Raw genomic sequence first — 26179 nt, forward strand, 5'->3', positions numbered from 1 at the left:
TTTTAACATTCCTAAGGATGACATTGTACACAACATTGTTGATAGTATTTTGTGATTAAATGAAGAAAAACAATCCTGCATTTTCTGGTATTTTTTTTCTTTCAACAGTAATTGCCTGCTTTGAGCCTGCCACCTGCTTCATCTGGTCACATAAGAGGTAAGAGGAACTTATTATTACACTCTAAAGAGCAGAGACATCTCTATACTGCTATGTCTTAATAAGTACCTATCATTTAATTTCTTGGTTAGCACGGGGTATAGGGTAGGAAGAACAGTTGCTCTTTAAACATGACTTAAGATTTGACTTTTCAGGCCATTTAATCAAACAAAAATCTAATGACACTTGTCTCTCACATGCTGTTCCAACGTCAAAAAGAATATAATCATCACAGTTTGTAACTGACTTAATAGTCAGGTTAAACCAGTAAAAGAGACCATGTAGTAAATCAATAGTATTTGAACTGGAAGTCAAACCTTGTAGGTGCCAGTGTAGGCTTTACCCAAATCTGCTTCCCTGAGTCGAGCCATCAATGGTTTTGTATCCTCAAACACACTGTGCACAGTGGAATGAACACTGAACCTGGATTTAGGAGTACAGGACTGTGTCTCATCGCTGCCTCTCACCACCTCTGTGGCAGTGATGACTCCTCACCTTTTGGACCTTTTGAGTCTTCACCAGTAAAATGAGGAGGTGGGATTCTAGATGACTGCTATGATCCTCCCAGTTTTTTCTGTCTGTAATCTAAGTTACTGGTTTTCCACACCCATCCATAGAATCAAAGCACTTAAAAGCTTACCCCCAGAGAGAGAGAGAGAGAGAAAGAGAGAGAGAGAGAGAGAGAGAGAGAGAGACAGAGACAGAGAGACTCACTAGGCATTTATGATTATTTTAAATGAGTTTATATTTAATACAATCCTTATATTCATTTAGAAAAAAGAAAACATTATTTACTTGGAAATGTTGCTCATTCAAACTTGAAGCAATTATAACTTTGTGGGCTGATTCAGCTCCTCTGCAAAAAATCTGAGCTTCACTGGAGGCTTGTGACCCACAAGGTGGGGAACAACTGACCTAAGACATTAGAGAGACACTGGGCGACACACTGCATGTTATGACCATCACTAGGTGGTTAATTCAACACTGCTTCACACAGAAACAAATCCTAACGTTCATGTTCCATTATCTATCCCTTGAGAATCTATCTAAATTTCACTGTATCATCAAGAGACTTTTTTTAGAAGCTGATTTTGAGCTACAGTACATGGCAAATTTCATATCCAGCATGTTAAATTGAGAGGCAGTTTAATACAATGAAAAACCAAGATGCTTTCCAGAAAGTCTACAGAAAGCTAAAGCTGTTATTGTCATTGTTAAGGCTGTTGATAACCAAGACACTGAGGGGTTTTTTTCCTCCAGCAATGGGGACTGATCATGGACCCTTCACACCAAGCTCCACCCCCAGCCCTTTTTATTTCTTGGGCTAAGACCTTGTTGAGTTACCCAGGCTGGGCTCGAACTAGTGACCTCCTGCTCCAGTCTCCCAGGATGCAGGAATTGTGGGCATTCACCCCACACCTGCCTCAAGACAGTTTTCTACAAACTATCTTGTCTTTCACTCCATATAAGTCAGCTTCTTTTATTCGGACCAGAGCTGACAGGCTTATTTTTTATTTGCTCACAATTAACTTGTCAGTTGGGGGGGGGACTAACTTCAATTTAGCTTGAAACTTTATACTGACTATCAATTTCAAAAGACCTATTTAGAAGATTAATTTTTTTTAAAAAAAGAGCAGAAAAAAACACAACTTTATGAATCAAAAACATTAAGGATAAGATAAAAATAAAACAAGTGATATGCTGGAATTCAATGACACTCAGAGAAATTTGCACTGAAAATCCAAAATTGTGAAGCTTTATTAAAAATACAGATGCTGCTTTTCTCCAAGGAAAATTTAACGTTATTTTTACATAGAAAATATTGCTGACTTTTAACAATGTAAAAATGATAAAAGAAACTAATTTTTGTCACAAGACAGGATCATTGTTGGATTTTTATCTTTTATTGTACTGATTCTACCCTTTACTTACCAGGTAAATACATCAGTAACTAGGAATTTATTTGTATTTATTAGATGTTTTCAGCATGAACTTTTGTCCAGTGAATCCATGTAAAAAAATTTAATATTTCATATCCAAATATAATATCCAAATTTAATCCATAGCCAAATTTAATATTTTTCTGCATCCAATTTTAATAATTTGGGAAACTATTCCTAGGTATTTGTTTTAAACATAGGTTCATTTAGATTGCAAAGCCACTGAAGGTTTAAAATATCACAACAATTACGCTACCAGTGCATGGCCGTGAGTTATCTTTCAGCATCTTGACACGGGTACGTGAGCCCTACAGTCAGAGAGGGAGCAGGTAGATGAAGCCAGCAGGACAGTCTCCACCCAGCCCGCAAGTGTCACCTGCCTCTGCTTCTTCCTCTAGGTACACCTAACCTGCAGCCATGAGTTCCGACTCTGAGATGGCCGTTTTTGGGGAGGCTGCTCCTTACCTCCGAAAGTCTGAAAAGGAGCGAATCGAAGCTCAGAACAAGCCTTTTGATGCCAAGTCCTCTGTCTTTGTGGTGGACGCCAAAGAGTCCTACGTGAAGGCGACCGTACAGAGCAGGGAAGGGGGGAAGGTGACAGCCAAGACAGAAGGCGGAGCTGTAAGTGACAGAAAGGAGGCCAGAGGGCCCTGTCGTTGATCCTTGTCTGCTACTTACTTGGTAGCCACTGGCTCCTTCTTTTCCTTTTCCACAGACTGTCACAGTTAAGGAAGACCAAGTCTTTTCCATGAACCCTCCCAAATATGACAAGATCGAGGACATGGCCATGATGACCCACCTGCACGAGCCTGCCGTGCTGTACAACCTCAAAGAGCGTTACGCAGCCTGGATGATCTACGTGAGTGTCCCCTGTGGCATGGTGTTTCCCAAACTCTGCGAACTTCTTGTGTTTGAGGAAACAAATTAAGGATCTCCTTATCAGATTTTGCTATTATAAGTCCCTCTTAAGAACATTTATTTGGTTAGTGTTGCAAATTCTGATATACTGGAATATATGTATGTGGAAAGCTGTCCGCTTAACTCAATAGATGAAAAGGTGCAACATTTTGTGCATATCAGATGACAGAGGAAGACCACGGATCAATGAGACCACCACGCTTCATGGAAGCTAATGCAGCTCTTAGGTCCCTCTCACCCCGCCCTCAGCACAGGACTTCCAAGGTAGCATAATGAGGTGGTTTCTGAGTGAGCAATCTGGGACTTTTCCACAGACCTACTCGGGCCTCTTCTGCGTCACCGTCAACCCCTACAAGTGGCTGCCGGTGTACAACCCCGAGGTGGTGGCTGCCTACAGAGGCAAGAAGCGTCAGGAGGCCCCGCCCCACATCTTCTCCATCTCTGACAACGCCTACCAGTTCATGCTGACTGGTGAGTGAACCCACAATTAGAATTCTTACAAGCTCTGTAAAATATTTGTGTACCTCAAGAATAAAACGTTCTGCACAAACCTGAGAACAGTAATGGTAAACAGTAATGGACATGAAATAACAGGCTTCACTTTCAAAGTTACAAAGGAATTGTAATTTTGCTTAGATTCCTAAGTTAAAATTCATATTAATTATGCTAAGTCCAGCTCAAAAATAGTAAAATTTAGGCATTAATTCTGATGTTTAAGTTTAAAATTTCACAGTGACAAGTTATCACGCACGATAGGAAACTGGACTGGACGTTAATAATTTGATAAAATTTTGAACTATGCAACAAATGACTGAACAGGATATGAAACTGTATTTATCTGTGTTTGGTTCTTATTCTCATAGATAAAATGGTGAAACAGTGCATTCCATATTCTATGGGAGTGTAATGCACAGATCAATCAGCACACCTCTTCCTGATTATTTTTAAGTTTCTTGCCAAAAGCAAAAACACAATTTATATTATTCTTATTTTCTGTGAGTGGGGAATTTTAAAAGACAATCTCAAGTTTACAAGTACTGAGTTTATGTATGTGCTGAGTGCGTTTGGCATGTTATTGTACATTATTTTTCGTTTCTCTTTCACAGATCGTGAAAACCAGTCGATCCTGATTACGTACGTAGATGTCGTGACTTTCTTTGTTAAATTTTGATTCCTGTAGTGGCTCCTACTGCCTTCCTGTCTGGTTTTTTAACTCTGATTCATTTTGCCAGCGGAGAATCCGGGGCAGGGAAGACTGTGAACACGAAACGTGTCATCCAATACTTTGCAACAATTGCAATTACTGGGGAGAAGAAGAAGGAGGAAGCCCCTTCTGGCAAAATGCAGGTGGGTCTGATGGTCGTCAAAGAAAGGAAAAAATAGCAGGCTTTTAAAGAGGAGATCACGGTACCCCAAAACCAAGGCAATCAATTACATACGACCGCAGAATTTAGAAAGAAAATCTTGGAAGAGCTTGTGAGAATGGGGTAAAGTTTAACAAGCAAGAGTTTCCACAATCACTTATTAGAAACAAAAACTGGACCTATGTCCAGGAAAGTCAAGGCCACCTCCCTGCGTGTCCCACTGCCCAGGGAGGGAGCTCATCTTATAAAGACTTATCCAAAGTTACGGAAGGCTACCAACACACAGAGTGAAGGGAAACGAGTCAGTGAAAAGTTCTTTTAATACATTCAGTTCAGTTTTGCTGACATATTTTTATCTATTTTATCATTTCTCTTAAGGGGACCCTTGAAGATCAGATCATCAGCGCCAACCCGCTGCTGGAGGCCTTTGGCAACGCCAAGACCGTGAGGAACGACAACTCCTCCCGCTTCGTGAGTCTCTGGTCTCCCTTTTCATGCGAGAATCAGCAGTATCTTTCGCATCCATTTGGATCATAGCTAAGAACACGGTTACTGGCTTTTAATCAGCCTTTTATTGCCTTTCCAAGGGTAAATTCATCAGGATCCACTTTGGCACCACAGGCAAACTGGCTTCTGCAGATATTGAAACATGTAAGTTAGCAAATGGTGGAGACTCGGAGTCCTTCTCTGTGGGGTACATATTGGACTCTCTTATTTTCATCTGTGTCATGTGAAATTTTCAAATGCTTAATGTAGCTCTTTCTTTTGCTTAAATGTGCTTAATCTGACTTTTCAGATCTGCTGGAGAAGTCTCGGGTCACTTTCCAGCTAAAGGCTGAAAGAAGCTATCACATATTTTATCAGATCATGTCCAACAAAAAACCAGAGCTCATTGGTAAGAGGCATCTTGATTTTATCCGTGTCAGCCTATGAGGCCCCTCTGGAATGTTCTTCTGACTAAGATAACTGTGTATCCTGTTCTTTTCCATGTGTTCAGAAATGCTTCTGATCACCACCAACCCATATGACTTTGCCTATGTCAGTCAAGGGGAAATTACTGTGCCCAGCATTGACGATCAGGAGGAGCTGATAGCCACAGATGTAAGTAATATGCAGAAAGCAAAACATTTGCTTCTAATGGAGCGACAAGCATTTGCAGAAAGACTATAAAAATAGTCACTAGTATCTTTGAGGTTTTCTAAACCCTGGAAAAAAATTACAGACTATTTTAACATTCTCCTACATACGTATATTAAAAGCATTGAAAGTATTTAGTAAATGCTAGGTCTTTGGCATTCTTTACCTAATTCAATCCTTTTTTTTTCTTATTTTATTGGTCATTTTTGGTCAATATTTGTATACCACTATTTCTTTCCTTTCTGTTGTATGTCACATCCTACATCTAAGAATCTAGGAAACACTTGCATTCATAAATAGCAGTTCAATAAATAAATTCATAAATCACAGTTCCCTATATTCAGAAGTAAACACAAACTTTGTTTTAATGAATGTAGGCTAATGGCATAGCTTTCTCCTCCTATGCAGTATTAGAAGAACTGGGTCATCTACCTCAAAAAACCTTTCTGGGAACCTCAAGGCCTTGATTTTTATTTTTGAAACTACAGGTTCTTTCCTTCTCCGCTTCCTTTTTAAAAAAGATTATTACTTTTTGGTTTATTTTCTTTCACATAAGCTTTATATATATTACATACCTGATTTAGAATTTCTGAGTGATCTTTTATTATTTTTAACATTTTTAACTGTAATACCCCAATATCCCAAGCTAGGATGGAAAGTTACTCACAAAAATATCTTTTTTCTTTCAAAAAGTTTATAATCTATTTGCACGCTTTATTTTTTTTAAGTCTCAGTTTTTATTTACTATAACTTATTAAAATATCCATGTCAAAAATGATATGGGGGCTGAGGATTTAGCTCAGCGGCATAAGTGCCTGCCTTGCAAGCAGCCAGTCGTGAGTTCGATCCCTGGTACCAATAAAAAGGAAAAAGACAAAAAAAAAAAAAAAATGATATGAAGATGAGAAATAACCCCTGGTCCAGGAGGTTTAAAAAAGAGCAACTTCCCTCCAGGGTCTCTGCAGTAACCTGTAGGTTCTGTGAACAGGTAGCTAGTGAACTGGGAAGTGAGTCTTAGGAGACAGAGTGGCAGGTACACGTATCTTCTGTCTTCTCTGATGCCTGCCTTATTTAGAAGCCTTTGCAAAGCTTAGCATGGTTAACAAAAAGTTAATAAAAATCTGATAAAGAGAAAACCCAAAACTATTCCACTGAAATGCTGACATGAGAAAGTTTTTTTCCACAAACATCTCTCCCCTGTATGAGCTCTGAATGACCAGATCCATGCCGACCCACAGGCATCCCAGTCAGCTGAGCTGTGAGTTGATATCAGAGAGGGAAAAAATACTTGGAGCTACTGCTGTTGTGTTCTTCGTCGGACCGGATCATTCATGCCCATTAGTGGGGGAAGACAGACTGTGATTATGTTTTAGTTAGGAAAACAGGAGAAGAAAAAGCAAAGGGAAAATTTGACAGAGTGAAGACAAGAAACAAAGGCAATCAAGAGACCAGAAGTAGCACATTTTGAGGACAGCAGGCTGAAATAGAGAGATGGGGAAGCCTTATGGTGCTGCTCAGTCTTGGTTGAGGAAGTGTAGCCAAGTCACATGAGGTTCTCACCGTCCACACGACTCAGCTAGGAAAACTAATGTGTGCCTCAGTTTACTACATGGATCAGGGAAGCGAACACAATGAGGGCCTTCAGCTGGCAATGTGTTAGCCAAACAGAAGGCGAGGAACCATAAAAAGTGGAGAGGCAGATCCCCCACGTCCTGAGCCATGGGGAGGTGAGTAAATGCTTCTCTTTTGACAGAGTGCTGTGGACATCCTGGGTTTCACTGCTGATGAAAAGGTGGCCATTTACAAGCTCACCGGGGCTGTGATGCACTACGGGAACATGAAATTCAAGCAAAAGCAACGTGAGGAGCAGGCAGAGCCGGACGGCACGGAAGGTATCTGTCTTTACTGCTCTCTCTCATTTGACAGAACAGACCACCTGAGTTTTTCAGAGGCAAGGATCCTGTGTTTACTTTCTTTGATCTATCTCATGGAGGACCAAGGATTTGTGGAGATCTGTGATGGTTGTCCATTCTATAATTACTTGAATTTTTGCAAGCCAGTAGTCACTGCTTGATTAAAAGATCTTCTAGTCTAGTCTAATCACATAAGTATAGATTGGGTATTCACTTGCCTTAGAGAAAAAAAATCTAGAAATCAAATTTCCTTATGATTCCTAGGTTAGGGTTTCCAAAGTTACTATTCTCTTTCGTCTACTTGTGTAATATCGCACACAGCCTCTAATCTCAGCACTTGGGAAACTGAGGCAGGTGGGTCACCTGCCAAGGCCAGCCTGGGCTACTTAGTGAGTTCAGGGCCAGCCTGAACTACAAAGCAAGACACTGTCTCAAAAAAAAAAAAAATACCCAGCACTGATTCTACAAGTTCCAGTTTAATATGAGATTTGTACTCTTATGAGAAGGTTAAACTTAGGGTGAACAATGGCATTGACTGAGTAGGAAGAACAAATAAATAAATACATTTCACAGTATTTGTACACATTGCTATTTGAGCAAAACCTTTCCTTCATCGTCATCGTTCACTCTAAAATCGTATAAGCTACAGTTAGTTTCATCTTTGTCACTTTGCTCATGCAGTGGCGGACAAGGCTGCGTATCTCCAGAGTCTGAACTCTGCTGACCTGCTCAAGGCCCTCTGCTACCCCAGGGTCAAGGTCGGCAATGAGTATGTCACCAAAGGCCAGACTGTGCAGCAGGTGAGCACGCGGCTTTGATGGGTTACACGAGCATCCCAGTCTTTGTGACATCGGGGTCCTTAATACACTGTATCTGTGAAGGTGTACAACGCAGTGGGCGCGCTGGCCAAGGCCGTCTACGAGAAGATGTTCCTGTGGATGGTCACCCGCATCAACCAGCAGCTGGACACCAAGCAGCCCCGGCAGTACTTCATCGGGGTCTTGGACATCGCTGGCTTTGAGATCTTTGATGTGAGTAGGAAACTGACAAATTCAAATCACTGATCATCTGATGAATCTGCCTAGAGCACTTAATCTTCGTAAAATAGACTTTATAAAAAATACAAACTATAATTCCTTCTGAAACATGTCTTTGAAGAGACATGAATAAATACGTATAAATAGAAAACAGAGAATTTTATTGTTTAAGACTAGAAGTCTCAAAGAATGGCCCGGGAAAGGTTAAAGTAATTCACAATCATCCTGGATCCAATCACATAAGTATAGAAACACTTTCCTAAGTTACTCTACAGGAATGTCTAACAGTTTCCATTTAATAGCATTTTGTCTAAAATACATGATTTCATGAAATTACTTAGAATCTGAGGAGGAGTCAGTACTTTGTTTAGAATTATACCTTAAGAAAAAGTCTAAAGGTGCATGATATGATAAACCAAAATGCTTTAAATTTGTAAGAAAATATCAGTACTTGCAATGAAACTACTAAATATTAGTCCCTACAACGCAAATACTTAACAGTTATGATTGATTTTCCCTGTCTGTTCCTTCCCATAGTTCAACACCCTGGAGCAGCTGTGCATCAACTTCACCAACGAGAAACTGCAACAGTTTTTCAACCACCACATGTTCGTGCTGGAGCAGGAGGAGTACAAGAAGGAGGGCATCGAGTGGGAGTTCATTGACTTCGGCATGGACCTGGCCGCCTGCATCGAGCTCATCGAGAAGGTTTGTTTGACCTTGTAATCCTTCAAGATAGGGAAGACAAGTCACCCACCGTCCTGTGTCAGATACCAGCCCCAGTTCTTGAAGAACATACAGTGGTATCTGTTGACATATTTGTGCACTCAGATCAATTGTGAAGTACATCCTAAGTGATGTTATTAAAGAATAAAGTACACTAGTTTGTAGAAAATGATAGCACATACAGATGGATCCACATTTTTAACTTACTTTTATTCCTACATGATTTTGTGAGTATGGAAGAAATGAATGAAATTACAGATAGTTCTCTGAGTATTGAAACGTAGGAGCAGTAACCATACTGAGCGTGTATCATCCTCATGTATAACAAGGCAGAAGATATCAAGATGTCTTATCGGTTGGACAATAGCCCTTCAGTAAATATTAACCACACTCAAAATTACTAGATCTCAGTGGGTTCCTACTTATATCATTAAAGCACATGTGTGAACTCTACCCTAAGCAGTGGGAAGAAAGAAATAAATGCCATTTCTATCTAAGTAAACTTCAAATAAGTCAAAATTCACAAAAATATGAAAGAATATTAAAATCAGACAAGGTACACACAAATGGAGAAAATTAGCATATTTTTAAATATTAACTCAATATGATATCCCTACTATACATGAAAATTGTAGCGCCCCAAGAAAGATACTAATTTTCTTCTCTAATATTTCAATTTCTGGCTCATCAAAATAGTTTTTGGAAAATAATTTGTGAAATTTGCACAATTATATCAAATTTGCTACTGAAAGAAATCAGTCTGCTTAGAAAGCAAAACCAAATTACCATTATTTAACTAACTCTGTAGTGTTGGGGGATTTCACTTAAGTGACACAAGAACTTTAATGATATAACATGAGATGTATTTTTCTCTTGAAATTGTTCATTTTAGTCTTTTGACATAATCTTTCCTTCTCGTAATTGTGTCATAGCTAGATTTGGGGTGAAAAAAGTTATGTTATCAGCAGAAAGGAAAGTATTCATGCATATACATTTATGGGATAAGAATTTAGTTGTGGGATGATACTTTTAGAATTTAATTTTATACACTGAATAAGAAATTTGCCAAATGGCATGGGTGGACTTTTTTCAACTGGGTCTTCCTAAAAAACATATCATGTATGTCCTTGATACACAATTCTTGTACATTCTAGTGCTATAGTACAGAACAGGCCACACAATAGGATCATGCTTATTTAATATATAATTCCAAGTTTTCTATCAAAATGTGGCATGCTCAGGTTTGTACCAAATACGTAAACTACTGAAGCACAGTTGCCTGAGTGATTCATCATTAGCATTTCTTTCTCCCATTCTTAGCCGATGGGCATCTTCTCCATCCTGGAAGAGGAGTGCATGTTTCCCAAGGCAACGGACACCTCCTTCAAGAACAAGCTGTATGAGCAACATCTTGGAAAGTCCAACAACTTCCAGAAGCCCAAGCCCGCCAAAGGCAAGGCCGAGGCCCACTTCTCCCTGGTGCACTACGCTGGCACCGTGGACTACAACATAATTGGCTGGCTGGACAAGAACAAGGACCCCCTGAATGAGACCGTGGTGGGGCTGTACCAGAAGTCTGCGTTGAAGACTCTGGCTTTCCTCTTTGCGGGGGGACAAGCTGCTGAAGGTAAGTTTTAACAGCATCGATATGTTCTGACAAAGGCAATGTAGAAAAAAATATACATTCATCAGACACCAAAACAGCTATTGCAAAGTTTAAAATTAAAATACTGACCAACGTGAGTCTAATGAAAGGGAGTATTCCTAATAACTCTAGCACGCTGGCTGAGGACTTTCAGAGCTGAAATTAGCACTATGGGTCATTCTGTCCACTCTGATTTTATCCGTGAGAAAACAGAGATTAAGTGACTTGCTCAGGATGACACGACTCATTTGGACCGTTGATAGTACCGCTTCCTTCAGAGACACAGCTGAGTCAGAGATAAAACCCTCTCTCAGCGCCTGTGTACCTGGAGAACAGAGGCTTTATTTTATTAACTATGCTAAGAGAAGTGGAAGCTGGCAAATACAAAGCAGGGTCTCCCTTCAGGGGAGAGACTCACCTACTCGGGACCAAGCGCTCAGCTTTGCCTGTTCTGCAGAATGGGCACACCATGCAGGCCGTCCTCCAGGAAATAGGCGTCGCTCATCTGGAGTCGGGGATCCGTCCCCTCCCCAGCTCTCCCCTTTCTCTCACAGTGTTTTGTTGTTCTGTGAACCAAAGCTTATATTTCCTTATTCTACAGATGAGGGAAGAAAGATCCAGGAAAAAAATGACTGAATGCAAATTTAAATTCCAAAAGGTTTTTGGAAATCTTTATGTCAGTGGGCAGTAGGTTATTGAAAATAATTTTAATTTTCTATTTTTTTATTTTCAGAGGGTGGTGGTGGTGGAAAGAAAGGTGGCAAGAAGAAGGGGTCCTCTTTCCAGACCGTCTCTGCTCTCTTCAGGGTACAGTATAATCTTGAATTCCACTTTTAGTAAAAAAAAAAAAAATCACAATTTTTAAAGCTCCCTAAGGTAAAAGTGACATATGAAAAATGACATATCAAAAAAATCTGAAAAATATTTGGATAAAAATTTACCAAAAAAAAGGTACAGTATATCTCTTCACATCAAACACTATAATAAAAGAGTCCTTTTCCCTGAGCCCCACCGTAATCTAACTAATCTAACATTAAATTTCACAGAAAATCAAATCCCCTTCTAAAAAAATACCCATACATGGAAGGGGAAGAAAGAAATTAGATGTGCCCTGTACGTGTACCAGTTCCTCTAAAGAGTGCACCAATATGCTGCAAATATTTAGGATAAAATTAAAAATATTTTAAATTTTAAAAGTAAAAAGAACCCACTGTATTTTTAACTACATCAACTTCATACTCTCAAAGTCTTGATACAAACTTTTTCTGACTAGAAGTACTTGAAATTAATAAAACTACTTGATTTTGTGTAACTAGTAATTTCCTACCTGTATGCTATATGTATAGTTCCTCTTGGACACCATGATTTCGTAGAAACACCTCACTAGAATGTGAAATTGAGCAAAATTAATTATAGGTAAAAGACAAGAATGCTCAGGTAGATGTACCTACAGATTGCTTTAAAGCATTTTATATGGTTTTATAGGAGAATTTAAATAAGCTGATGACCAATCTGAGGAGCACTCACCCCCACTTTGTACGCTGTATCATCCCCAATGAAACTAAAACTCCTGGTAAGACGCTTCTGATGTTCACCTAGACAGGCTACAGTGTGTTTGTTATAGACCAGGCAATATGGCACTGGCATTCCTTCTTCCAGGCGCCATGGAGCACGAACTGGTCCTGCACCAGCTGCGGTGTAACGGTGTGCTGGAAGGCATCCGCATCTGCAGGAAGGGCTTCCCCAGCAGAATCCTCTACGCAGACTTCAAACAGAGGTTTGTGTCTTCTGTCCTCTCATGTTTTACCTTAAGCAGTATTTGATCTTTGATTTTTGATGGTATTCGCTCTCCAAAATTTCATTTATCATCGTTTCACTGTCCTTTTAATTTGGCAGATACAAAGTTCTCAATGCTAGTGCTATTCCAGAGGGTCAATTTATTGACAGCAAGAAGGCGTCTGAGAAACTTCTGGGATCTATTGATATTGACCACACCCAGTACAAATTCGGTCACACGAAGGTACCGGGGCCAAATTTCTATCATGACTTGGTCACTGTTGAAGCTTCTCATGAGTGGAAATAACCCATTTACCTTGTTCTTTGCCAGGTCTTCTTTAAAGCCGGCCTCTTGGGGACTCTAGAGGAAATGCGAGACGAGAAGCTGGCTCAGCTCATCACACGCACGCAAGCCATATGCAGAGGGTACCTGATGAGGGTGGAGTTCAGAAAGATGATGGAGAGGAGGTGAGGGCCAAAGCCAAGTCTTGCTCCGCGTTCTTTGAGGCGTGAAGTCAGTGTGTTCACTGCTACCGTTGTGATGGTCGCTTTCCACATTCTCCTCCATTTGCATCTGCTTCCCTTTCCCGACAGAGAGTCCATCTTCTGCATCCAGTACAATGTCCGCGCCTTCATGAACGTGAAGCACTGGCCCTGGATGAAGCTGTATTTCAAGATCAAGCCCCTGCTGAAGAGCGCAGAGACAGAGAAGGAGATGGCCAACATGAAGGAGGACTTTGAGAAGACCAAGGAGGAACTGGCTAAGTCAGAGGCGAAAAGGAAAGAGCTAGAGGAGAAGATGGTTGCTCTGATGCAGGAGAAAAATGACCTGCAGCTGCAGGTGCAAGCTGTGAGTGTTCCACGCGGCACAGTCCGGCCTTGGTTTACCCCTTATCACTGACCGAGTATAAGGATTTTTTCTTAATTTCGGGTTTCAAAATAAAACCTTCATACTTTAAGGCTTAAACATGAAAGGTTTTTTAGTGAAACACTTTTGCATTTGGTCACCTTTCAAAAATGCTAAGATTCAGATCTAAAGAAGCAATACACGGACAGTAACACATGCGGTCACACCTCCAGTGTGTACACTCACACTGTTTAGGTCACCAGTGGGTGGTCATAAAATATCCCTTGATGTTTCCCTTTCTTGATGGAATAGTCTCTTAAGTTATCCTCTCTATAGTTAATATTTTGTGCATGAAATAAAAGTTACATTATTTTTTTTTTTACCAGGGCAAGAAAGGGGTTAATTCACCTTTGGATGTCAGAGAACAGTGTCCCAAAATGAGTGACTTTTCCAAAAGCAGCAAAGGCTATTAAACTGTAGATTGTTGCCAAAAGCCTACTTTTCCTGATTTGACTTTCCAAACATGGCTATTTACTATATGTTACTATAGTTAATCACTAGACCAAAATAATTGACATTTTTTGTCTACTCTGCTTTTTAAAGTTAGCAATCTCTTTGGTATGTCTGTGGACAAATCTGATAGCCGTTTAAGTTCCCACTGTTTAATAAAGTATTGTGCGTTTGCAGGAAGAGTAGAGACGAATTAAAATGTTTAAATTCTCCCTTTAGGAAGCAGATGGCTTGGCTGATGCAGAGGAAAGATGTGACCAGTTGATCAAAACCAAAATCCAGCTTGAGGCCAAGATCAAGGAGGTGACCGAGAGAGCGGAGGACGAGGAGGAGATCAACGCGGAGCTGACGGCCAAGAAGAGGAAGCTGGAGGACGAGTGCTCAGAGCTGAAGAAAGACATAGACGACCTGGAGCTGACGCTGGCCAAGGTGGAGAAGGAGAAGCACGCCACGGAGAACAAGGTGCAAATTATGTTCCAGTTTAGAGTATTTGAAATATTATTATGTCATTGAAGCATTTAAATCAAAAGCTTCCTCGTAATTTACTGAACACGAAAGAAAAACACTTATGCCATGTCTGTGGTCATCACCAGCTCCGTCTACTTGTCCTTCCCTTCAGCTCTTATTTGTTCAATCACGCGGGGCTAAGTGGACTTCTGGTTTATCTTTTCTATCTCAGGCTGACATAGTTCTAAGATATTACTATTTTCCATCAAGAAAACGTACTGTCATCAACATTAGCATGCTTGTTATTTATTCAAATCTAAAGGTGAAAAACCTGACGGAGGAGATGGCAGGCCTGGATGAAAACATCGCTAAGCTGACCAAGGAGAAGAAAGCCCTCCAGGAGGCCCACCAGCAGACCCTGGATGACCTGCAGGCAGAGGAGGACAAAGTCAACACTCTGACCAAAGCGAAAACCAAGCTCGAACAGCAAGTGGACGATGTAAGTGTGGAAAAGAAAATGTCACCCTCCTCCCAGATGGGCGAAATAAACAATTGTGACATAAATCTTTCAGTGATGACAATAAGACCTTGAAAATAATAAAGTTCTCAGATACTGTCTTTTAAAATTACCCCGAGTATCTGGCTAATGGCAAAGGGGTCAGCGCTTAAGAAGCTAAATAAAATCCATTATAAATTTAGCTCGAAGGGTCTCTGGAACAAGAAAAGAAACTTCGCATGGACCTAGAAAGAGCCAAGAGGAAACTGGAAGGTGACCTCAAATTGGCTCAAGAATCCACAATGGATGTAGAAAATGACAAACAGCAACTCGATGAGAAACTCAAAAAGTAAGTATGAGCTAATTCCGCTCTAACCTGCTTGCTGTGTGTCAGTGCAGGTGGAATGAAGTGTCTCCAAAGGTTGCTTCATGGCATGTGGGGAAAATGAGTGATGATTATCTTTGACTTTAGTGTAATGAAAAGGGAACAGTATTGATTTGGGAATATGCACCTCTCATTTGCTCAACAGCCCCAGGATAAGGAAGTTCAGTTACACACAGTGAGGAAGATTGTAAGAGAACTGAGCATGAGCTAACGTGTTTCTCTCTATTAGGAAAGAATTCGAAATGAGCAATCTGCAAAGCAAGATAGAGGATGAGCAGGCTCTTGGAATGCAACTACAGAAGAAGATCAAGGAGTTACAGGTGAGACACAAACTCCACCTTCTCTGTGCACCGTAGGGAAGGAAACTGCCAGGAATTCACATGAATGTTGACATTTTACTCCCAGGCCCGCATCGAGGAACTGGAAGAGGAAATCGAGGCAGAGAGAGCCTCTCGGGCCAAAGCAGAGAAGCAGCGCTCTGACCTCTCCCGGGAACTGGAGGAGATCAGCGAGAGGCTGGAGGAAGCCGGTGGGGCCACCTCTGCCCAGATTGAGATGAACAAGAAGCGGGAGGCCGAGTTCCAGAAAATGCGCAGGGACCTGGAGGAGGCCACCCTGCAGCACGAAGCCACGGCTGCTGCTCTTCGGAAGAAGCACGCGGACAGTGTGGCCGAGCTGGGGGAGCAGATTGACAACCTGCAGCGGGTCAAGCAGAAGCTGGAGAAGGAGAAGAGCGAGCTGAAGATGGAGATTGACGACCTTGCCAGTAACATGGAGACTGTCTCCAAAGCCAAGGTCTTCCTTAACTTGTCCCTTTTTAAAACTTTATTTGCAATAATTGAAAATAAATTTTTTTATGATATAAAAGTCATGGCCGAATTAGATGTTGGTTACATTTTTCCTAATAGCACTGTATTGAACTGAATCACCTAAATTGTGTATCTTGTTTGTAGAAATCACTTTAAATAATGTCCTTACTTCCATAAAAGAATGCAACTACAAAACTTATCTAAAAGCTATATTCTGTATAGTGAAGGATATAAATGATAGTCATGCTTTCCAAAGGAAAATAATCTAATTTTGACCTCATTTAGTTAGCCAAAATTGTGCCTTAAAACTATTTCTAGGCACTATCCAAGGTTTTGATTTTTTTTTTAAAAAAGCAAGTATAATTTAGTTTCTTTCTACGTGTAGTTACAGATCTCCAAATCGCAGCCTTCCATGTAGAAATGTATCATCTCTTCCTGTTTTCCGCCTCCCCCCACAGGGGAACCTTGAGAAAATGTGCCGCACCCTGGAGGACCAGCTTAGCGAAGTTAAAACCAAAGAAGAGGAGCATCAGCGCTTAATAAATGAGTTGTCAGCCCAGAAGGCGCGTTTGCACACAGAGTCAGGTCAGTGCTGGGCGTCTGCAGTCTTCGGAGAGATCGGAATGAAAGTCGAGCCTCCATGCACAAAGCACAGGCATCACACACCAGTTTATTGTTTCTTAGTTACTCTTTTTCCTATGAAATGGTAAGAAGCATTGATTATAAATTTATAATCATAGGAAAAAAATAAGCTCTCTGAACTCTGGAGATTTTTGTTGGCTTGGCATTACTAACACACACACACACACACACGCACGCACACACACACACACACACACACACACACACACACACACGCACACACGCACACAGTAGGTCATCCTAGCAGATAGGAAGCTGTGGCAGGAGGATTGCTGTGAGTTCCAGGCCAGCCCCGGCTCATGGTGAATTCAGGCCAGCCTGAACCACATAGTGAAAGCCTGTCTCAAAGAAGAAAATTTTTAAAAAAGGAAGAAAGAAGATCATATACTTTAGGGTAGCAATAATAAGCCTCTCTATGCACTGGATCTGCCTTCCACTATGTGAAAGAAGGGTGTTTTCATTATTCTGTCCTTCAAATTTTTCTCCATCTAGACAGTAGAACTGAATCACTCGTGTTTTTGTTCCACAGGTGAGTTTTCAAGACAGCTTGATGAGAAAGAGGCTCTGGTTTCTCAGTTATCCCGAGGCAAGCAAGCTTTTACACAACAGATTGAGGAGTTAAAGAGGCAGCTGGAGGAAGAGTCAAAGGTGAGACATCGCCATTCGACACTTCCCATCACTTGACGCGGGTGACGTGACATGTACTGGATTTCACACAGACCATGCACGATCGGGACATCAACTTACATGACATGCTTTTTGATGATCTAGGCTAAGAATGCCCTGGCGCACGCCCTGCAGTCTGCCCGCCACGACTGTGACCTCTTGAGGGAACAGTACGAGGAGGAGCAGGAAGCCAAGGCCGAGCTGCAGAGGGCCATGTCCAAGGCCAACAGTGAGGTTTCCCAGTGGAGGACCAAATACGAGACGGACGCCATCCAGCGCACGGAGGAGCTGGAGGAGGCCAAGTATGGGGTTTCCATGATAGAGCAGAAAGAAACAGAGTAAAAACAGTAAAGAAAAAGTAGAGACAGAGATTTTTCAGGCGTGAGGATAGATGAGGAATTGCAGTCTGTTTTATTGCGGGTGGTGAATTCCACCATATTCTCCCTATATCTCAGAGAGGGTCCCCGAGAGAACAGGACTTTCCCCCTCTAATACAGAAACATTTGCATGTCTTTCCATCCAAATGTGGTATTCAGGCTACCTTCATAAATTAATTTAGACCAATTCCCTTTAACAGAAGGAAAAAATAGAGATCCTAAGATTATCTGATATATTATTATTAATATTATAATCAACAATAAGCAATCCTTTCTTAGCTACAGTGTTGAATGTTTGAAAAAACTATCATACATGAGTATCAGTTATACACATTACACAGGAAGTTTGCAGGATAAAACTCTTCGGAGTTACACATAGGGAAACTAACTCTATACTTTTAGTGAAGGAAGTCTTCCTTTAATCTCAGTGGTTAGGTTTAAACCAAACAAGAAGATTTGGCAAGTGTCGCAGAAGAAGCATTCTAAATAAGGGTATGGGCTGGGAGAAGGGCTCAGGCTGGTGGGCTGGGGAAGAAAACAGTAAATAAGACGGTAGAGGCTATTAGGAAAATGCATTACTGGCATAATAATTATTTTCTGGGGACATCTAATCCAGAGCGTTACTGACTAGCTATACAACCTCCTGTTCATGGTTTGCATTTTCAATTTGCTCTCTCGGCTTAAATGCTTACTCCTGTCTGCTCCCCCATACTTACGTTTAACAGCATCTGAGATATAAGGGTAAACGTTCTTGGGGAAAATATGGTTTCCTCGTAAGCAGATTTTGGATTTTATTGTGGCAACTTGGATTCTATTCTTGGCCACTCACGCTGACCAATGTTTTTAGGAAGAAACTGGCGCAGCGTCTGCAGGATGCAGAGGAGCACGTAGAAGCCGTGAATTCCAAGTGTGCTTCTCTTGAGAAGACGAAGCAGAGACTGCAGAACGAGGTGGAGGACCTCATGATTGACGTGGAGAGATCCAACGCAGCCTGTGCCGCTCTTGATAAGAAGCAGAGGAACTTTGACAAGGTGACTCCCCAGGACCAGCACCCCAAAGGGAAACCAGCAGCATTTTCATTGCCAGGCTAACTATTGGTGGGCTTGCAGATTCTGGCAGAGTGGAAGCAGAAATATGAGGAAACCCAGGCCGAACTTGAGGCCGCCCAGAAGGAGTCCCGCTCTCTCAGCACTGAGCTGTTCAAGGTGAAGAACGCTTATGAGGAGTCCCTGGATCAGCTTGAAACACTCAAGAGAGAAAACAAGAACTTGCAGCGTGAGTCCTTAGAATCCTTCCACTTCAAAACTTGTAGGGAAAGATCTTTTCAATGCTTCATTCTCCTCCACTGAACTTTGGCATTTTATTTTTAAATTCCAGAGGAGATTTCTGACCTGACTGAGCAAATTGCAGAAGGTGGAAAGCATATCCATGAACTGGAGAAAGTAAAGAAACAAATTGAACAGGAAAAGAGTGAATTGCAGGCTGCCCTAGAGGAAGCCGAGGTATAGATTTTTGTTTGTTCACCTATACATTACAAATAGACTGAAAAAATCACAGCACCTGAGATCTGTTAGCTTTCAAGGGCTGAGTGGTGCATAAAATTCTATGAATAGTGTTCAGTTATTCTTGGGGAATGCAAAACTAACACCCCTAAATTAAGATTATAAAGTTTTGTGTTTTAAAAATGCATTCTTAGAGAAAGCATCATAACACAGGAGGGAAAAGGTTCTTTAAGTAACCTACATGTTCCTTTTATTAAGGCGTCTCTTGAGCACGAAGAAGGTAAAATCCTTCGCATCCAGCTTGAGTTGAATCAAGTGAAATCTGAGATTGACCGAAAAATTGCTGAGAAAGATGAAGAAATTGACCAGCTAAAGAGAAATCATCTCAGAGTGGTGGAGTCCATGCAGAGCACGCTGGACGCTGAGATCAGGAGCAGGAACGATGCTCTTAGGATCAAGAAGAAGATGGAGGGGGACCTCAATGAGATGGAAATCCAGCTGAACCACGCCAACCGCCAGGCTGCTGAGGCGATAAAGAATCTCAGAAACACTCAAGGAGTACTCAAGGTACACTGGGGTCAACACACATGGCGTCAGTCTGAATGCCACTGCAGAACTCAAGTTTCCATATTCACGATGATTATAGGTCATAAGTTATGTAATATAACAGTGACAAATTTTATGTCCATTGCCGAAAATTAGCATACTTCTGTCTAGAAGACCCAGAATAGAACTTCCTTTGTTATGTCCAGAGAGGACAAAGTGATGACAGATGGGGACACAGAGGGAAGAGAGAGTTTAACTGCATTCTCCTGAACTTCATTTGATACATAAAATAACACTACTGGTCCAGCTGATCTCTAAGGATATTTGCTGGTTTCAAGTTTTATAAATTTAGCCATACTGTTTTTTATAATGCAAGATGTAAAAATATAAAACATTGTGTTCTTCTGAGCACAAGCGCTACCCTAAATTTCCAAAAATTTATCATTAAAGGTCCGTGCAGATTGTGCCTGTCTAACGAGGCTATAAGTTACCAAGGTGAAAATGTGTCCAAGACCCTCGACTTGTATCCACTTTGGAACATGAGCAAGTCTGCTTCTCTTTCTATGTAGGACACTCAGCTTCATTTGGACGATGCCATCAGAGGTCAAGATGACCTTAAAGAGCAACTGGCCATGGTGGAGCGCAGAGCTAACCTGATGCAGGCTGAGATTGAAGAGCTCAGGGCATCGCTCGAACAGACTGAGAGGAGCAGACGAGTGGCAGAACAAGAGCTTCTGGATGCCAGTGAGCGTGTGCAACTCCTGCACACCCAGGTGAGGCTCAGGTTTGGCACAAGCGTTCTCTGAGGTGGAAGACAATGTGAGTGGCTAAGCATGATTACAAAATAGGGAATGATCTCAACACATATTTTTTCCTGGCATTCTGGAAAATGTGGAGTAACATACATATGCCCTAACACATAGCTGGTTTACAAGTGCTATATAGGTTGGTATATTCATGTTTATTTGAAATAATCTGGAATTTTAAACATATACAGTGAAGCACAGAAGACCACCCAGGAATAACATGCATGTAACACTGGTAGCCATCTTGTCTTTGAAACACTAAATTGTAAACAGGGAAATAAAGTAGAGAATTACAATAAGCCACCGTATAATATTTACGTATTACAGATCCACATAAAGCTAACCAAATAGAATACAAAAATAGAAGCTCTTGGAGTCAAATGCATGGAGACCATCATTACTGCTAGTTAGCAATTGTTGTTTAAAGTGGATTTGTTAAGCAAATCCTTGCAATGGCTAATATGTAGAATTGTAGCATATATTTATTGTCATGAAAAACTGTTTGCAATGTATAAGTTCAGAAACAACTTTAAAATAGCATAGGATGCATGATTTTTGTTAGAAGTGTACAGGTATTATCCAAAAGGATAATTAAGAGTGTTATAAATGATTATCTCTGGTTGGTGAGAGTCTCTTTTTTGCTAACCTGCATTTTTTACAAACAATCTGTATTAGCATTACAATATATAGAAGCAGCCATTATGAAAATGATATACTACAAATGATAAACTATAAATAACTTTAAAATTAAATTAATATACATCATTTTTCTTATTCATTTGAGTAGGTAAAATTGACTACGTATTTCAGATACTGTCTGCCTTGCAAAAACAGGATTCTTGGTTCATTTTCATACCAGTAATGACGTTGCTTACCATTTATGTTATGGATTTAAACAATATGAGAAAAAGCTAAAAGTTAATCTATTTTTCCATCCACTGTGTAGTACTTATACTATATCCCTTTAAATTTCAGTGGTTTTGCTGTGAGTTCACAAATAACCACAGATAATGGTTGAATACATTTAGTATTAGAAATTAAATTTTATCTGCAGTAATCTAGGAGAATTTTTATCAACAGATACAGTAATAAGAAGAAAAGGCATAAATGTAAAATTAACTTTTGATATGGATTTATCCTAACAATCTCTTACAATCGAATTAAATGCCCATATATGCTAGTTCAAATAACAGTGTGAACAGGTATAATTAAATGTGACTTTCCTCTTTTTTGTTATTTGCCAACAGAACACCAGCCTGATCAACACCAAGAAGAAGCTGGAGACAGACATTTCCCAGATCCAGGGCGAGATGGAGGACATCGTCCAGGAAGCCCGCAACGCGGAAGAGAAGGCCAAGAAGGCCATCACTGATGTGAGCAGGGGACGCAGTGCCGGGCAAGCCCGATCCCTGCGGGGCCCTCTCAGCCCCTGACCGGCTCTGTTTTCTGCTCCCCAGGCCGCCATGATGGCCGAGGAGCTGAAGAAGGAGCAGGACACCAGCGCCCACCTGGAGCGCATGAAGAAGAACCTGGAGCAGACGGTCAAGGACCTGCAGCACCGGCTGGACGAGGCCGAGCAGCTGGCGCTGAAGGGCGGCAAGAAGCAGATCCAGAAGCTGGAGGCCAGGGTGCGTGTCCCAGCTTTCCCTGGATTTGCATCCTCTTCACGAGGCCATTTAAAGCCCAGCTGTTAAACACTTGCTTTTTTCCAGGTGAGGGAACTTGAAAACGAAGTTGAAAATGAGCAGAAGCGCAATGTGGAGGCCGTCAAAGGTCTTCGTAAGCATGAGAGAAGAGTGAAGGAACTCACTTACCAGGTGACGGGCCTTTGCGTTTCCCAGACTGTCAGTTTTCAGCAAAATATAACAAAGAAGACATTTTCAATCGTGCATCTATTCCCTGCCTCTTGCAGACTGAGGAGGACCGCAAGAATGTTCTCAGGCTGCAGGACTTGGTGGACAAATTACAGAGCAAAGTGAAAGCTTACAAGAGACAGGCTGAAGAGGCCGTGAGTATCCCTTCAGTGAAAAAGACAAGATTTGGAGCACATCTAGGTTTTGCGGGACACTGAGTTTTCTAGAATGTAAGGAGTTCTCTTTAGCAGCAAACACAAAATTTAGGTAGCAAATTAAATATTTGTTTGGAATGAGAAAACTTGCCACAAATTACTGGAGCTTTAGGGGTTGTGGTTCATTCCTTCTGAGACCCCTTTACGGAATTTTCCAAATATTTTAATATACAAGTGCATTTTAACATACAAATACCGACTACAACGCCTTTCCCTCCCTAGAACACGCTAAACTATAATCATAGGAACTTATGAAAATGAAGGTGTAAATTCTAAGCCTTCTTTAATATTCATGATGAATCCACCTCTAGACTTTTTGTTTCTTTTCAGCTATCTATCTCATATTGTGAATTTTGCAATCTTCTTTAAGGTTCTCTGTACCCAATACCACCACAGCTTCTATTTTTTAAAATTTTGCTTTACAGAAATAAGGTTAAATCTGATCTTTGTTCTTTTGATTTCTGTTATCACTGTAGCATCTTTATTTTACCAAGAAAAAGAGCCAAGTGAAAAAGGCTGAGGGGGGTTGTGAATTTTTACTTGCATAGGTGCATCTGTAGGATGCCCTGCCCTCAAATAAGTATGTCACCAAGTAACAAAACATTTCGCATTGGAATTCATGAAGTAAATCCTATAGCTGCTTTTACTAACAAAGGCAAAAACAGATTATGTCAAATTTTCCTAGTCTCTCAAATAAATGCACAAACGCGCTTCTGTCCTCAGGAGGAACAATCCAATGTCAACCTTGCCAAGTTCCGCAAGATCCAGCACGAGCTGGAGGAAGCCGAGGAGCGGGCCGACATCGCTGAGTCCCAGGTCAACAAACTCCGGGTGAAGAGCCGGGAGGTTCACACGAAAGTCGTCAGCGAGGAGTAACTCCATCTACTGCTGCAACGTGACCAAAGAAATGCACAAAATGTGACGTTCTTTGTCACTGTCCTGTATATCAAGGAAATAAAATCTGCAGAGTTTTGCAATCAAAAATGTATTTGTCTATTAATTATCAGCGCGATCGTGCCATTAGAATTAATTCATTTGTTCACCATTTGTTGGGCTCCTACTGTGCACAGACTATGAAAATGAATGAGGGCAATAAACCAAATTTAATAGAACACCAGTGATACAAAGTGCTCAGAGGGGTGGATCGGTGATAAATGCAGCCTCAGTTGTAGCTTAAGTGGAGGCTTCAGAATCAAAGACACCAAAGATGTCATCAAAGACGAAGGTGGCTATGGAAACCAAGGCCTGATTGGTGGACCTGGAAGCTGTGGCCTCCCATGCGGGGCTGAAGAATTAGGACTTAAAACAAGCTGATCAAATTTTATGAGAACTGACACAGCTCTCAGAGCAGCAGGGAAAAGAACAGGGGCTGTGAAGACAGCTTAGAAGCTCGATCCAAGAGAGAAGCCTGGTCCAATATGAAAATGAACAAAAATGCAGAAGGAATACAGGTTCTCACACCATGCAGGGAAGGGGCGTGGAAAGCACGGAAGGGGTTAAAGTGTTTCATAGCACTGAAATATCTGCTTTACTGTGTGGCCACAGATTTCACTTCCTTTTGGGAAAAAATATTTTCCTCTGAACTTTTTCCCTGCCTGCTACTTTAAGGAATTTGACTCTGTTCACTACTTCATGTATTTTAAAGTAACATCAGACAGGGAATGACAGATGAATACTGATTTGTTCTTTTACAGTTGTGAATATTCTTGTCTAATGAGGCTGTTTGAGAGATTCCTTTCCCTAGTGTGGAATCCTGATTAGTAATGAGAAGCTTGCTTCAAGAGAAAAGAATTTGAAGGGGATAGAAAATAATTATAAGGAATATTTCACTTAAGCCATGAGGAAGACCTCCTGCTTAGAGGAGGCATTTATTGTCAAATCTAATTAAGCTCTCTAGAGCTAACCTAATGACCTCAAAAGCAATGAGCAACTGCTTTATTATTCTGTCTCTTAACTATTTAAATCATTGCTTATGTGGGGAGGTGAGAGTGAATTCCATTATGTAGGGGTCAGTGACTCTGGGTACCCTGATTGGAGCAGTGAGAATACTCTGTCACATTTGTTCTGGTTAACATTCTTGCTTATCTTCTTCACAGATTGGTTGATTTATACAATTATGTCCTCATCTACTAGAACAAAGCCACACAGGACAATTGCAGACTGATTTTAACACTCTTTGCCTGTTTAAAACTGATGTGAAGCCTCACTGAGCTTTGGGAAATGTTTCTGATGCACTGATGCTGGATATTTGAATGCTAACAGGATCCACGCAAGGAGAAAGCTGGGAGCTGTGTCTAAGAATGAACACATTTGAACTGGGAACGCGAGAGACAGTTTAGGTCTGATTCCTACCTGATCACAGCACTAAAACTGTAATTGAAGACAGGAAGATTGTGAAATGTAATGGAAAGGGAGAGAACCTGGGCTTAGTGGTACACAGTGGGATCCCAGAACTGGGGAGGCTGAGGCAGGATTGCTGTGAGTTCAAAGCCAGCCTGGGCTGGAAAGAGAGTTCGTGGCCAACTTGAAGTGCATAGTGAGACCCTGTCTCAAAAAGACAAATCAAAACAGAAAATAAGGGGCTTTTCTCTAACTTATTTAAAATGTGCACATAGAGGTTGGGTGTGGTGGCTCAGCACTTGGGAGGCTGAGGCAGGAGGATCATTGCGAGTTTGAGACCAGCCTGGGCTACAAAGTGAGCTCCAGGCCAGCCTGACCTGCATAGCGAGACCTTGTCTCAAAAAGACAAAAACAAATAAACAAAAAATAAAACGTGCATATAGGGTACTAGACAGGGATGATTACGTCCTGGTCTTTTTGGTAACCAGTAAGACGTCAAGCCACTAACAAGCACCTGAGTTCATAATGAGATCAGTTTCTTTGCTTTCTGTGTTCTGATGAATTAAAGACCATAGTTCCTGGCACCAAATTCTGAGACCATTGCCATAGTGATACTTGGAAATACGAATTTTTTTTTCAGACTCTATTCATAAACATTCAAATAACCAAACCTTTGTAAGGACAGAAAAAAAAAATCTCAGAACTCCAAAACATTACTAATTTCTCCTTTTTACCTTATGTTGAAATCTCCTGTGATTAGAGGCTGAATTCCTGGGATCCTGGAGGGAGTTCACTCTATGTAATCTCTTACTGAGTTGAAAGACACTAATTTTAATTAACACCCTAACAGGAGAGAGTGGATCTCCAACTATGCAAGCCTCTAGAAAGAAGTCCTTTGAGATGTGCCTGAGGGCGAGGCACCCCCTACAGAAAAAAGTAAAGCAAACAAAATGCCCATACATAGGTCAACTACTCATAGTTTTCTGGAAGGTTGAACCTGATTATTAAACCTTCCATTGTTACTCCTCAACGGTCAAGGGCTATATGAACTTCCACATCTGTGGTTCTCAAATTTAACATATATCAGAAATCAGGGAGAGTTAAGACACAGATTTCTGACCCAGT

At 41.0% G+C, this 26179-nt stretch overlaps 1 protein-coding gene across 1 annotated transcript; it reads left to right on the top strand.

Annotated features, from left to right (window-relative positions):
* On the top strand, positions 1-23698 carry Myh4 (myosin heavy chain 4). Its single transcript, XM_063242492.1, has 39 exons — positions 1-157; positions 2496-2718; positions 2813-2956; positions 3330-3486; positions 4122-4149; positions 4248-4362; positions 4758-4850; positions 4967-5030; positions 5176-5274; positions 5377-5480; positions 7270-7408; positions 8111-8229; positions 8311-8460; positions 9004-9174; positions 10513-10819; positions 11571-11644; positions 12323-12410; positions 12497-12614; positions 12734-12857; positions 12945-13081; positions 13208-13463; positions 14190-14432; positions 14740-14916; positions 15117-15262; positions 15528-15618; positions 15704-16093; positions 16566-16692; positions 17279-17397; positions 17521-17717; positions 18640-18823; positions 18902-19067; positions 19170-19294; positions 19553-19861; positions 20410-20613; positions 21894-22019; positions 22104-22274; positions 22359-22463; positions 22559-22654; positions 23438-23698. Exons 2-39 carry the CDS (start codon positions 2515-2517, stop codon positions 23588-23590), a joined length of 5820 nt encoding a protein of 1939 aa, XP_063098562.1. The 5' UTR covers positions 1-157; positions 2496-2514; the 3' UTR covers positions 23591-23698.
* The last annotated feature ends 2481 nt before the right edge of the window (positions 23699-26179 follow it).

This window comes from Cavia porcellus, unplaced genomic scaffold, assembly GCF_034190915.1.
Source record: "Cavia porcellus strain 051 isolate PalLab524CR breed Dunkin Hartley unplaced genomic scaffold, mCavPor4.1 scaffold_32, whole genome shotgun sequence".
Lineage (NCBI taxonomy): Eukaryota > Metazoa > Chordata > Mammalia > Rodentia > Caviidae > Cavia > Cavia porcellus.